Below are 12,287 nucleotides of genomic sequence, written 5' to 3' on the forward strand. Positions count from 1 at the left end.
GGGATTGGGGATTGTGGGATCAGGGCTGTGCCTGCATTTCCCCGGAACCGGGATTGGGGATTTTGGGATCAGGGCTGTGCCTGCATTTTCCCGATTGTGGGATGGGGGATTTTGGAATCAGGGCTGTGCCTGCATTTCCCTGGAACCGGGATTGGGGATTGAGGGATCAGGGCTGTGCCTGCATTTTCCCAATTGTGGGATGGGGGATTTTGGGGTCTGGGCTGTTCTTGCATTTCCCCAGTCCCAGGATTGTGTATTTTGGGATCAGGGCCTTTCCCCGGTCCCAGGATTGGGAATTTTGGGATCAGGGCTGGTTCTGCATTTCCCCTATTCCAGGATTGGGGATTTTGGGGTCAGGTCCTTTCCCCGGTCCTGGGATTGGGGATTGTGGGATCAGGGCCTTTCCCCAGTCCTAGGATTGGGGATTTTGGGATCAGGGCTGTTCCTACATTTCCCTTATGCCAAGATTGGGGATTGTCAGATCAGGGCTGTTCTTGCATTTCCCCAGTCCCAGGATTGGGAATTTCGGGATCAGGGCCTTTCCCTGGTCCAGGGATTATGGATTTTGGGATCAGGGCCTTTCCCCGGTCCCATGATTGTGTATTTTGGGGTCAGATCCTTTCCCTGGTCCCAGGATTTGGGATTTTGGCATCAGGGCCTTTCCCTGGTCCTAGGATTGGGGATTTTGAGATCAGGGCCTTTCCCTGGTCCCAGGATTGTGGATTTTGGGATCAGGGCCTTTCCCTGTTCCTGGGATTGGAGATTTTGGGGTCAGGTCCTTTCCCTGGTCCCGGGATTGTGGATTTTGGGATCAGGGCCTTTCCCCGGTCCCATGATTGTGGATTTTGGGATCAGGGCCTTTCCCTGGTCTGGGGATTATGGGTTTTGGGATCAGGGCTGGTTCTGCATTTCCCCTATTCTGGGATTGTGGATTTTGGGATCAGGTTCTTTCCCTGTTCCCTTGATTGTGGATTTTGGGGTCAGGTCCTTTCCCTGGTCCCAGGATTGGGAATTTTGGGGTCTGGACTGTTTCTGCATTTCCCCTATCCCAGGATTTGGGAATTTTGGGATTATGGCTGTTCCCGCCTTTCCCCAGTTCTGTGATTGGGGATTTTGGGATCAGGGCTGTTCCTGCATTTCCCCAGTCCCAGGATTTAGGATTTTGAGATCAGGGCTGTGCCTGCCTTTCCCATTATATCAGGATTTGGGATTTTGGGGTCAGGGCTGTGCCTGCATTTCCCCTATTCCAGAATTGGGGATTTTGGGATCAGGCCCAAAATCCCCAATCCTAGGACTGGGGAAAGGCCCTGGTCCCTTGATTGGGGATTTTGGGATCAGGGCTATTCCTACATTTCCCTTATGCCAAGATTGGGGATTGTCAGATCAGGGCTGTTCTTGCATTTCCCCAGTCCCAGGATTGGGGATTTTGGGATCAGGGCTGTGTCTGCCTTTCCCATTATATCAGGATTTGGGATTGTGGGATCAGGGCTGTTCTTGCATTTCCCCAGTCTCATGATTGGGAATTTTGGGATCAGGGCCTTTCCCTTGTCCCAGGATTGGGGATTTTGGGATCAGGGCTGGTTCTGCATTTCCCGTATTCCGGGATTGTGGATTTTGGGATCAGGACCTTTCCCTGTTCCCTTGATTGTGGATTTTGGGGTCAGGTCCTTTCCTTGGTCCCGGGATTGGGGATTTTGGAATCTGGTTTGTTCCTGCATTTCCTCTATTCTGGTACTGGGGATTTTGGGACCACGACTGTTCCTGCATTTCCCCAGTTCCAGGATTGGGGATTTTGGGATCAGGGCTGTGCCTGCATTTCCCCTATTCCGGGATTGGGGATTTTGGGATCTGGGCTGTTCCTGCATTTCCCCTATTCCGGGACTGGGGATTTTGGAATCTGGGCTGTTCCTGCATTTCCCCTATTCCGGGACTGGGGATTTTGGGATCAGGGCCTTTCCCTTGTCCCATGATCGTGGATTTTGGGATCAGGGCCTTTCCCCGGCCCCACGATCGGGGATTTTGGGATCAGGGCCTTTCCCCAGCCCCACGATGGTGGATTTTGGGATCAGGGCCTTTCCCTTGTCCCATGATTGGGGATTTTGGGATCTCGGCTGTTCCTGCATTTCCCCTATTCCGGGACTGGATATTTTGGGATCAGGGCCTTTCCCCAGCCCCACGATGGTGGATTTTGGGATCAGGGCCTTTCCCCAGCCCCACGATCGGGGATTTTGGGACCGGGCTCCATTGCCGTGCCCCGCAGGTGCTCCGGCGGCACATCCTGGGCTCCATCGTGCAGAGCGAGCGCGGCTACGTGGACTCCCTGAAGCGCATCCTGCAGGTGGGGCCGGGCCGGGGCGGCACCGGGGGATCCGGCGGCGCCGGTGCCGCGATCCCAGCGCCGCGATTCCCGCAGGATTACCGCAACCCGCTGCTGGAGATGGAGCCCAAGGTGCTGAGCGCCCGCAAGTGCCAGCTGGTGTTCTTCCGGCTGAAGGAGATCCTGCAGTGCCACTCCATGTTCCAGATCGCCCTGGCCTCGCGCGTGGCCGAGTGGGACTCCAACGAGAAGATCGGCGACCTCTTCGTGGCCTCGGTGCGTGCGGGGGAGACGGGAACGGCGGCCCCAAATCCTGCTGGGAAACAACGGGAATGGCCCCAAATCCTGCTGGGAAACAACGGGAATGGCCCCAAATGCTGCTGGGAAAAAACGGGAATGGCCCCAAATCCTGCTGGGAAAAAATGGGAATGGCCCCAAATCCTGCTGGGAAAAAACGGGAATGGCCCCAAATCCTGCTGGGGTCACAGGAAAAAACGGGAATGGCCCCAAATCCTGCTGGGAAAAAACGGGAATGGCCCCAAATCCTGCTGGGAAACACCGGGAATGGCCCCAAATCCTGCTGGGAAAAAACGGGAATGGCCCCAAATCCTGCTGGGAAAAAACGGGAATGGACCCAAATCCTGCTGGGAAAAAACGGGAATGGTCCCAGATCCTGCTGGGAAAAAACGGGAATGGCCCCAAATCCTGTTGGGAAAAAATGGGAATGGCCCCAAATCCTGCTGGGAAACAACGGGAATGGCCCCAAATCCTGCTGGGAAACACCGGGAATGGCCCCAAATCCTGCTGGGATCGCAGGAAAAGACTGGAATGGCCCCAAATCCTGCTGGGGTCACGGGAAACACCAGGAATGGCCCCAAATCCTGCTGGGAAACACCGGGAATGGCCCCAAATCCTGCTGGGATTGCAGGAAAAAACGGGAATGGCCCCAAATCCTGCTGGGAAAAAACGGGAATGGCCCCAAATCCTGCTGGGAAAAAACGGGAATGGCCCCAAATCCTGCTGGGAAACACCGGGAATGGCCCCAAATCCTGCTGGGATTGCAGGAAAAAACGGGAATGGCCCCAAATCCTGTTGGGAAAAAACGGGAATGGTCCCAAATCCTGCTGGGGTCACGGGAAACACCGGGAATGGCCCCAAATCCTGTTGGGGTCATGGGAAACACCAGGAATGGTCCCAAATCCTGCTGGGGTCACAGGAAACACCGGGAATGGTCCCAAATCCTGCTGGGGTCACAGGAAAAACCAGGAATGGCCCCAAATCCTGCTGGGAAAAAACGGGAATGGCCCCAAATCCTGCTGGGAAAAAATGGGAATGGCCCCAAATCCTGCTGGGATCGCAGGAAACACCAGGAATGATCCCCAATCTCACTGGGGTCCCAACAAAAACCAGGAATGGCCCCAAATCCTGCTGGGATCACAGGAAACACCGGGAATGGCCCCAGATCCCATTGAGGTCCCAACAAAAACCAGGAATGGCCCCAAGTACCACTGCGGTCACAGGAAACACCGGGAATTGCCCCAAATACTGTTGGGGTCACGGGAAACACCGGGAATGGCCCCAAATCCCACTGAGGTCCCAACAAAAACTAGGAATTGCCCCAAATCCTGCTGGGGTCACAGCAAACACCGGGAATGGCCCCAAATCCTGCTGGGGTCACAGGAAAAAATGGGAATGGTCCCAAATCCCACTGAGGTCCCAACAAAACCAGGAATTGCCCCAAATCCTGCTGGGGTCACGGGAAACACCGGGAATGGTCCCAAATCCTGCTGGGAAACACCAGGAATGGCCCCAAATCCTGCTGGGAAACACCAGGAATGGCCCCAAATCCTGCTGGGATCGCAGGAAACACCGGGAATGGCCCCAAATCCTGTTGGGGTCATGGGAAACACCGGGAATGGCCCCAAATCCTGCTGGGGTCATGGGAAACACCGGGAATGGCCCCAAATCCTGCTGGGGTCACGGGAAACACTGGGAATGGCCCCAAATCCTGTTGGGGTCATGGGAAAAACAGGAATGGCCCCAAATCCTGCTGGGATCACAGCAAAAACTGGGGATGCCCTCAAATCCCCCTGGGATCAGAGATTGGGAATCACCCCCAAACCTCCTCTGGGATCTCATAAAAAACCAGGAATGGTCCCTAATCCCACTGGGGTCCCAGCAAAAACCAGGAATGAGCTCCAAACATCCCTTGGGATCCCACCAGGGGTGGGTGGAGGATTGGAGGGGTGGGACACGCCCAGAACCTTGCCCACTCTGTTTTTTGGGAATCCCACCCCATTTTTTGGGAATCCCACCCTATTTTTTGAGAATCCCACCCCATTTTTTGGGAGTCCCACCCCATTTTTGGGAAGCCCCACACCATTCCCACTCTCCTGTCCTCTCCCAGTTCTCCCAGTCCATGGTGCTGGATTTGTGACCTCAGTAGGAAGAAAAACCAGGAATCAGCCCCAAACATCCCTTGGGATCCCACCAGGGATGGGTGGAGGACTGGAGTGGAGGGACACGCCCAGAACCTTGCCCATTCCATTTTTTGGGAATCCCACCCCATTTTTTGGGAATCCCACCCTGTTTTTTGGGAGTCCCACCCTGTTTTTTGGGAATCCCACGCCATTCCCGCTCTCCCATCCTCTCCCAGTTCTCCCAGTCCATGGTGCTGGATTTGTGACCTCGGTAGGAAGAAAAACCAGGAATCAGCTCCAAACATCCTTTGGGCTTCCCAAAAAACAGGGTGGGATTCCCGAAAAACAGGGTGGGATTCCCAAAAAATGGGGTGGGATTCCCAAAAAGTGAGGTGGGATTCCCAAAAAGGATGGAGGACTGGAGTGGTGGGACACGCCCAGCACCTTGCCCACCTCGCTTTTTGGGAATCCCACCCTGTTTTTTGGGAATCCCACCCCATTTTTTGGGAATCCCACCCTGTTTTTTGGGAGTCCCACCCTATTTTTTGGGAATCCCACCTTATTTTTTGGGAATCCCACCCTGTTTTTTGGGAATCCCACCCTGTTTTTTGGGAATCCCACCCCATTTTTTGGGAAGTCCCACCCCATTTTTGGGAAGTCCTATGCCATTCCCGCTCTCCCATCCTCTCCCAGTTCTCCCAGTCCATGGTGCTGGATTTGTGACCTCAGTAGAAAGAAAAACCAGGAATCAGCTCCAAACATCCTTTGGGCTTCCCAAAAAACAGGGTGGGATTCGCAAAAAATGGGGTGGGATTCCCAAAAAACAAGGTGGGATTCCCAAAAAACGGGGTGGGATTCCCAAAAAGTGAGGTGGGATTCCCAAAAAGGATGGAGGACTGGAGTGGTGGGACACGCCCAGAACCTTGCCCACTCTATTTTTTGGGAATCCCACCCTGTTTTTTGGGAATCCCACCCTGTTTTTTGGGAATCCCACCCCATTTTTTGGGAGTCCCACCCTATTTTTTGGGAATCCCACCCCATTTTTTGGGAATCCCACTCTGTTTTTTGGGAAACCCACCCTGTTTTTTGGGAATTCCACCCTGTTTTTTGGGAATCCCACCCCATTTTTGGGAATCCCCACCCCATTTTTGGGAATCCCACACCATTCCCACTCTCCCGTCCTCTCCCAGTTCTCCCAGTCCATGGTGCCGGATTTGTGACCTCAGTAGGGAGAAAAACCAGGAATGAGCTCCAAACATCCTTTGGGCTTCCCAAAAAACAGGATGGGATTCCCAAAAACCAGGGTGGGATTCCCAAAAAATGGGGTGGGATTCCCAAAAAATAGGGTGGGATTCCCAAAAAGTGAGGTGGGATTCCCAAAAAGGATGGAGGACTGGAGTGGTGGGACACGCCCAGAACCTTGCCCACTCCATTTTTTGGGAATCCCACCCTGTTTTTTGGGAATCCCACCCTATTTTTTGGGAGTCCCACCCCATTTTTGGGAAACCCCATGTCATTTTTGGGAAGCCCCATGCCATTCCCTTTCTCCTGTCCTCTCCCAGTTCTCCCAGTCCATGGTGCCGGATTTGTGACCTCAGTAGGAAGAAAAACCAGGAATCAGCTCCAAACATCCTTTGGGCTTCCCAAAAAACAGGGTGGGATTCCCAAAAAATAGGGTGGGATTCCCAAAAAATGGGGTGGGTTTCCCAAAAAATAGGGTGGGATTCCCAAAAAACAGGGTGGGATTCCCAAAAAACAGGCTGGGATTCCCAAAAAATAGGGTGGGTTTCCCAAAAAATGGGGTGGGATTCCCAAAAAGTGAGGTGGGATTCCCAAAAAGGATGGAGGACTGGAGTGGTGGGACACGCCCAGAACCTTGCCCACTCCATTTTTTGGGAATCCCACCCTGTTTTTTGGGAATCCCACCCCGTTTTTTGGGAGTCCCACCCCATTTTTTGGGAATCCCACCCCATTTTTTGGGAATCCCACCCCATTTTTTGGGAATCCCACCCTATTTTTTGGGAGTCCCACCCTATTTTTGGGAAACCCCATGCCATTTTTGGAAATTCCTATCCATTCCCACTCTCCTGACCTCTCCCAGTTGTCCAATTCCATGGTGCTGGATTTGTGACCTCAGTAGGAAGAAGAACCAGGAATGAGCTCCAAACATCCTTTGGGCTTCCCAAAAAACAGGGTGGGATTCCCAAAAAACAAGGTGGGATTCCCAAAAAATAGGGTGGGTTTCCCAAAAAATAGGGTGGGATTCCCAAAAACCAGGGTGGGATTACCAAAAAACAGGGTGGGATTCTCAAAAAGTGAGGTGGGATTCCCAAAAAGGATGGAGGACTGGAGTGGTGGGACACGCCCAGAACCTTGCCCACTCTGTTTTTTGGGAATCCCACCCTGTTTTTTGGGAATCCCACCCTGTTTTTTGGGAATCCCACCCCATTTTTGGGAAACCCCATGCCATTTTTGGGAATCTCCACCTCATTCCCGCTCTCCCATCCTCTCCCAGTTCTCCCAGTCCATGGTGCTGGATTTGTGACCTCAGTAGGGAGAAAAACCAGGAATCAGCCCCGAACATCCTTTGGGATCCCACCAGGGATGGGTGGAGGAGTGGAGTGGTGGGACACACCCAGAACCTTGCCCACTCCATTTTTTGGGAATCCCACCCCGTTTTTTGGGAATCCCACCCCATTTTTGGGAAGTCCTATGCCATTCCTGCTCTCCCGTCCTCTCCCAGTTCTCCCAGTCCATGGTGCTGGATTTGTGACCTCAGTAGGAAGAAAAACCAGGAATCAGCTCCAAACATCCTTTGGGCTTCCCAAAAAACAGGGTGGGATTCCCAAAAAATAGGGTGGGATTCCCAAAAAACAGGGTGGGATTCCCAAAAAGGATGGAGGACTGGAGTGGTGGGACACTCCCAGCACCTTGCCCACTCCATTTTTTGGGAATCCCACCCCATTTTTTGGGAATCCCACCCCATTTTTGGGAAGCCCCGTGCCATTCCCACTCTCTCATCCTCTCCCAGTTCTCCCAGTCCATGGTGCTGGATTTGTGACCTCAGTAGGGAGAAAAACCAGGAATCAGCTCCAAACATCCCTTGGGATCCCACCAGGGGTGGGTGGAGGATTGGAGTGGTGGGACACGCCCAGCACTTTGCCCACTCCATTTTTTGGGAGTCCCACCCTATTTTTTTGGGAGTCCCACCCTGTTTTTTGGGAATCCCACCCTGTTTTTTGGGAATCCCACCCTATTTTTTGGGAATCCCACCCTGTTTTTTGGGAATCCCACCCCATTTTTTAGGAATCCCACCCTGTTTTTTAGGAATCCCACCCTATTTTTTGGGAATCCCACCCTGTTTTTTGGGAATCCCACCCTATTTTTTGGGAATCCCACCCCATTTTTTGGGACACCCACCCTGTTTTTTGGGAATCCCACCCTATTTTTTGGGAATCCCACCCCATTTTTGGGAAGTCCCACGCCATTCCCGCTCTCCCATCCTCTCCCAGTCCATGGTGCTGGATTTGTGATCTCAGTAGGGAGAAAAACCAGAAATCAGCTCCAAACATCCTTTGGGCTTCCCAAAAAACAGGGTGGGATTCCCAAAAAATGGGGTGGGTTTCCCAAAAAATAGGGTGGGATTCCCAAAAAATAGGGTGGGATTCCCAAAAAACAGGGTGGGATTCCCAAAAAATGGGGTGGATTTCCCAAAAAGTGAGGTGGGATTCCCAAAAAGGATGGAGGACTGGAGTGGTGGGACACGCCCAGCACCTTGCCCACTCCATTTTTTGGGAATCCCACTCCATTTTTTGGGAATCCCACCCTGTTTTTTGGGAAACCCCACACCATTCCCACTCTCTCATCCTCTCCCAGTTCTCCCAGTCCATGGTGCTGGATTTGTGACCTCAGTAGGGAGAAAAACCAGGAATCAGCTCCAAACATCCCTTGGGATCCCACCAGGGATGGGTGGAGGATTGGAGTGGAGGGACACCCCCAGAACCTTGCCCACTCCGTTTTTTGGGAATCCCACCCCATTTTTTGGGAAGTCCCATGCCATTTTTGGGAAACCCCATGCCATTTTTGGGAATCCCACCCTGATTTTTGGGAATCCCACCCCATTTTTGGGAATCCCACCCTGTTTTTTGGGAATCCCACCCCGTTTTTTGGGAAACCCCATGCCATTTTTGGGAAGCCCCATGCCATTCTCTCATCCTCTCCCAGTTCTCCAATTCCATGGTGCTGGACTTGTGACCTCAGTAGGAAGAAAAACCAGGAATCAGCTCCAAACATCCCTTGGGCTTCCCAAAAAACAGGGTGGGATTCCCAAAAAACAGGGTGGGATTCCCAAAAAGTGAGGTGGGATTCCCAAAAAGGATGGAGGACTGGAGGGGTGGGATATGCCCAGAACCTTGCCCACTCCATTTTTTGGGAATCCCACCCCATTTTTGGGAATCCCACCCTGTTTTTTGGGAATCCCACCCTGTTTTTTGGGAATCCCACCCCATTTTTTGGGAATCCCACCCTGTTTTTTGGGAATCCCACCCTGATTTTTGGGGATCCCACCCCATTTTTTGGGAATCCCACCCTGTTTTTTGGGAATCCCACCCTGTTTTTTGGGAATCCCACCCTATTTTTTGGGAATCCCACCCCATTTTTTGGGAAACCCACTCTGTTTTTTGGGAAACCCACCCTATTTTTTGGGAGTCCCACCCTGTTTTTTGGGAATTCCACCCTGTTTTTTGGGAATCCCACCCTGTTTTTTGGGAATCCCACCCTGTTTTTTGGGAATCCCACCCTGTTTTTTGGGAAGTCCCGTGCCATTCCCGCTCTCCCATCCTCTCCCAGTTCTCCCAGTCCATGGTGCTGGATTTGTGACCTCAGTAGGAAGAAAAACCAGGAATCAGCCCCAAACATCCTTTGGGCTTCCCAAAAAACAGGGTGGGATTCCCAAAAAACAGGGTGGGATTCCCAAAAAACAGGGTGGGATTCCCAAAAAGTGAGGTGGGATTCCCAAAAAGGATGGAGGACTGGAGTGGTGGGACACGCCCAGAACCTTGCCCACTCCATCCTTTTTGGGAATCCCACCCTGTTTTTTGGGAATCCCACCCTGTTTTTTGGGAATCCCACCCCATTTTTGGGAAGTCCCGTGCCATTCCCGCTCTCTCATCCTCTCCCAGTTCTCCCAGTCCACGGTGCTGGATTTGTGACCTCAGTAGAAAGAAAAACCAGGAATCAGCCCCAAACATCCCTTGGGATCCCACCAGGGATGGGTGGAGGACTGGAGTGGTGGGACACGCCCAGAACCTTGCCCACTCCATTTTTTGGGAATCCCACCCCATTTTTTGGGAATCCCACCCCATTTTTGGGAATCCCACTCCATTTTTTGGGAATCCCACCCTGTTTTTTGGGAATCCCACACTGTTTTTTGGGAATTCCACCCCATTTTTTGGGAATCCCACGCCATTCCTGCTCTCCCATCCTCTCCCAGTTCTCCAAGTCCATGGTGCTGGACGTCTACAGCGACTACGTCAACAACTTCACCACGGCCATGTCGCTGATCAAGAAGGCCTGTCTGACCAAACCCGCCTTCCTGGACTTCCTCAAGGTCAGCGCGGCCCCTCCGCGGCTCCGCTTTTCCCAAAAAATTCCCATTTTTTATGGCGTTTTCCCAAAAAATTCCCCTTTTTTTTATGGCGTTTTCCCAAAAATTCCCCTTTTTTATGGCGTTTTCCCAAAAAAATTCCCGTTTTTGCGGCATTTTTCCCCCGGCAGAAGCGGCAGATGGCCAGCGCCGACCGCGTCACGCTCTACGGGCTGATGGTGAAGCCCATCCAGAGGTTCCCTCAGTTCATCCTCCTGCTGCAGGTGAGACCGGTGGGAGGTTCTGGAGAAGGTCATGAGGAGCTTTTGGAGAAGATTTTGGGGAGCTTTTGGAGAAGATTTTGGGAGGTTCTGGAGAGGTTTTTGGGAGGTTCTGGAGAAGGTTTTGGGGAGCTTTTGGAGGAGGTTTTTGAGAGGTTCTGGAGAAGGTTTTGGGCAAAGATGAAAGATTCTGGAGAAGGTTTTTGAGGAGGTTCTGGAGAAGGTTTTGGGAGGCTTTTGGAGGAGGTTTTTGGAGGTTCTGGAGAAGGTTTTGGGCAAAGATGCAAGATTCTGGAGAAGGTTTTTTGGAGGTTCTGGAGAAGGTTTTTGGAGGTTTTGGAGAAGATTTTGGGAGGCTTTTGGAGGAGGTTTTTGAGAGGTCCTGGAGAAGATTTTGGAGAGGTTTTGGGCAAGGTTGCAGAGATTGTAGAGAAGCTTTTTTGGAGGTTCTGGAGAAGGTTTTTTGGAGGTTCTGGTGAAGCAGCTTTTTGGGTGATGCAGGACAGGGCCATTTAAAAAAATTTTTTTAAATTTTTTATTTTTTAAAATTTTTGGATCCATCCCAAGGATCATCTCCTAAGCTTTGAGTTTGGAGGTGCTCAAAGTGCTCCCAATTCCCTCAGTTCGTCCTCCTCCTGCAGGTGAGAGAAGGGAGGTTCTGAAGGACACCAGGGAGGTTCTGGAGAAGGTCTTGGGGAACTTTTGGAGAAGATTTTGGGGAGCTTTTGGAGAAGATTTTTTGGAAGGTTCTGGAGAAGGTTTTGGTGAGCTTTTGGAGGAGGTTTTTGAGAGGTTCTGGAGAAGGTTTTGGGCAAAGATGCAAGATTCTGGAGAAGGTTTTTTGGAGGTTCTGGAGAAGGTTTTTTGGAGGTTCTGGAGAAGGTTTTAGGGAGGTTCTGGTGAAGCAGCTTTTTGGGTGATGCAGGACAGGGCCATTTAAAAAAAAAATTTAAATTTTTTATTTTTTAAAATTTTTGGATCCACCCCCAGGATCATCTCCTAAGCTTTGAATTTGGAGGTGTCCAAAGTGCTGCCAAAAACAAGATTTTGGGGAGGCTCCAGAGAAGGTTTTGAGGAGGTTTTAGAGAAAGTTTTTGGGAGGTTCTGGAGAAGGTTTTGAGGAGGTTCTGGAGAAGGACTGGGGAGGTTCTGGAGAAGGTTTTTGGAGGTTCCGGAGAAGGTTTTTGGAGGTTCTGGAGAAGGTTTTGAGGAGGTTCTGGAGGAGGACTGGGGAGGTTCCAGAGAAGGTTTTGGGATGTTCTGGAGAAGCCTTTTGGCGGCTGCATGACAGAGACACACTTTGGAGTGGGCACCCAGCTTGGACTTTTGGATCCACCCAAGGATCTCCGCCCAAGCCCGGTGTTGGCGGCTCCGTGCCGTGTCCGTGGCGGTTCCTCAGGGCCGTTCCCGGTGTTCCCGTGTGCCAGGACATGCTGAAGAACACCCCGCGCGGCCACGCCGACCGCCTGTCCCTGCAGCTGGCGCTGACCGAGCTGGAGACGCTGGCCGAGAAGCTCAACGAGCAGAAGCGCTTGGCCGACCAGGTGGCCGAGATGCAGCAGCTCAGCAAGAGCATCAGCGACCGCAGCAGCTTCAACAAGGTGGGCGCTCCTCATCTTCATCCTCATCCTCCTGCTCGTCTTCATCCTCATCCTCCTGCTCCTCTTCATCCTCAGCCTCGTTCT

At 52.2% G+C, this 12,287-nt stretch overlaps 1 protein-coding gene across 11 annotated transcripts in view; it reads left to right on the forward strand.

Moving 5' to 3' along the window:
- Positions 1-12,287, forward strand: part of ARHGEF10L (Rho guanine nucleotide exchange factor 10 like) — an 83,628-nt gene that overhangs the window by 38,242 nt on the left and 33,099 nt on the right. For all 11 annotated transcript variants that reach the window (XM_074558408.1, XM_074558409.1, XM_074558410.1 and 8 more), the window contains 5 exons: positions 2,261-2,338; positions 2,414-2,593; positions 10,229-10,345; positions 10,513-10,605; positions 12,030-12,203. In XM_074558408.1, the coding sequence (XP_074414509.1) occupies positions 2,261-2,338; positions 2,414-2,593; positions 10,229-10,345; positions 10,513-10,605; positions 12,030-12,203 (642 nt within the window). The remainder of the gene's footprint in view (positions 1-2,260; positions 2,339-2,413; positions 2,594-10,228; positions 10,346-10,512; positions 10,606-12,029; positions 12,204-12,287) is intronic.

This window comes from Zonotrichia albicollis, chromosome 25, assembly GCF_047830755.1.
Source record: "Zonotrichia albicollis isolate bZonAlb1 chromosome 25, bZonAlb1.hap1, whole genome shotgun sequence".
NCBI lineage: Eukaryota > Metazoa > Chordata > Aves > Passeriformes > Passerellidae > Zonotrichia > Zonotrichia albicollis.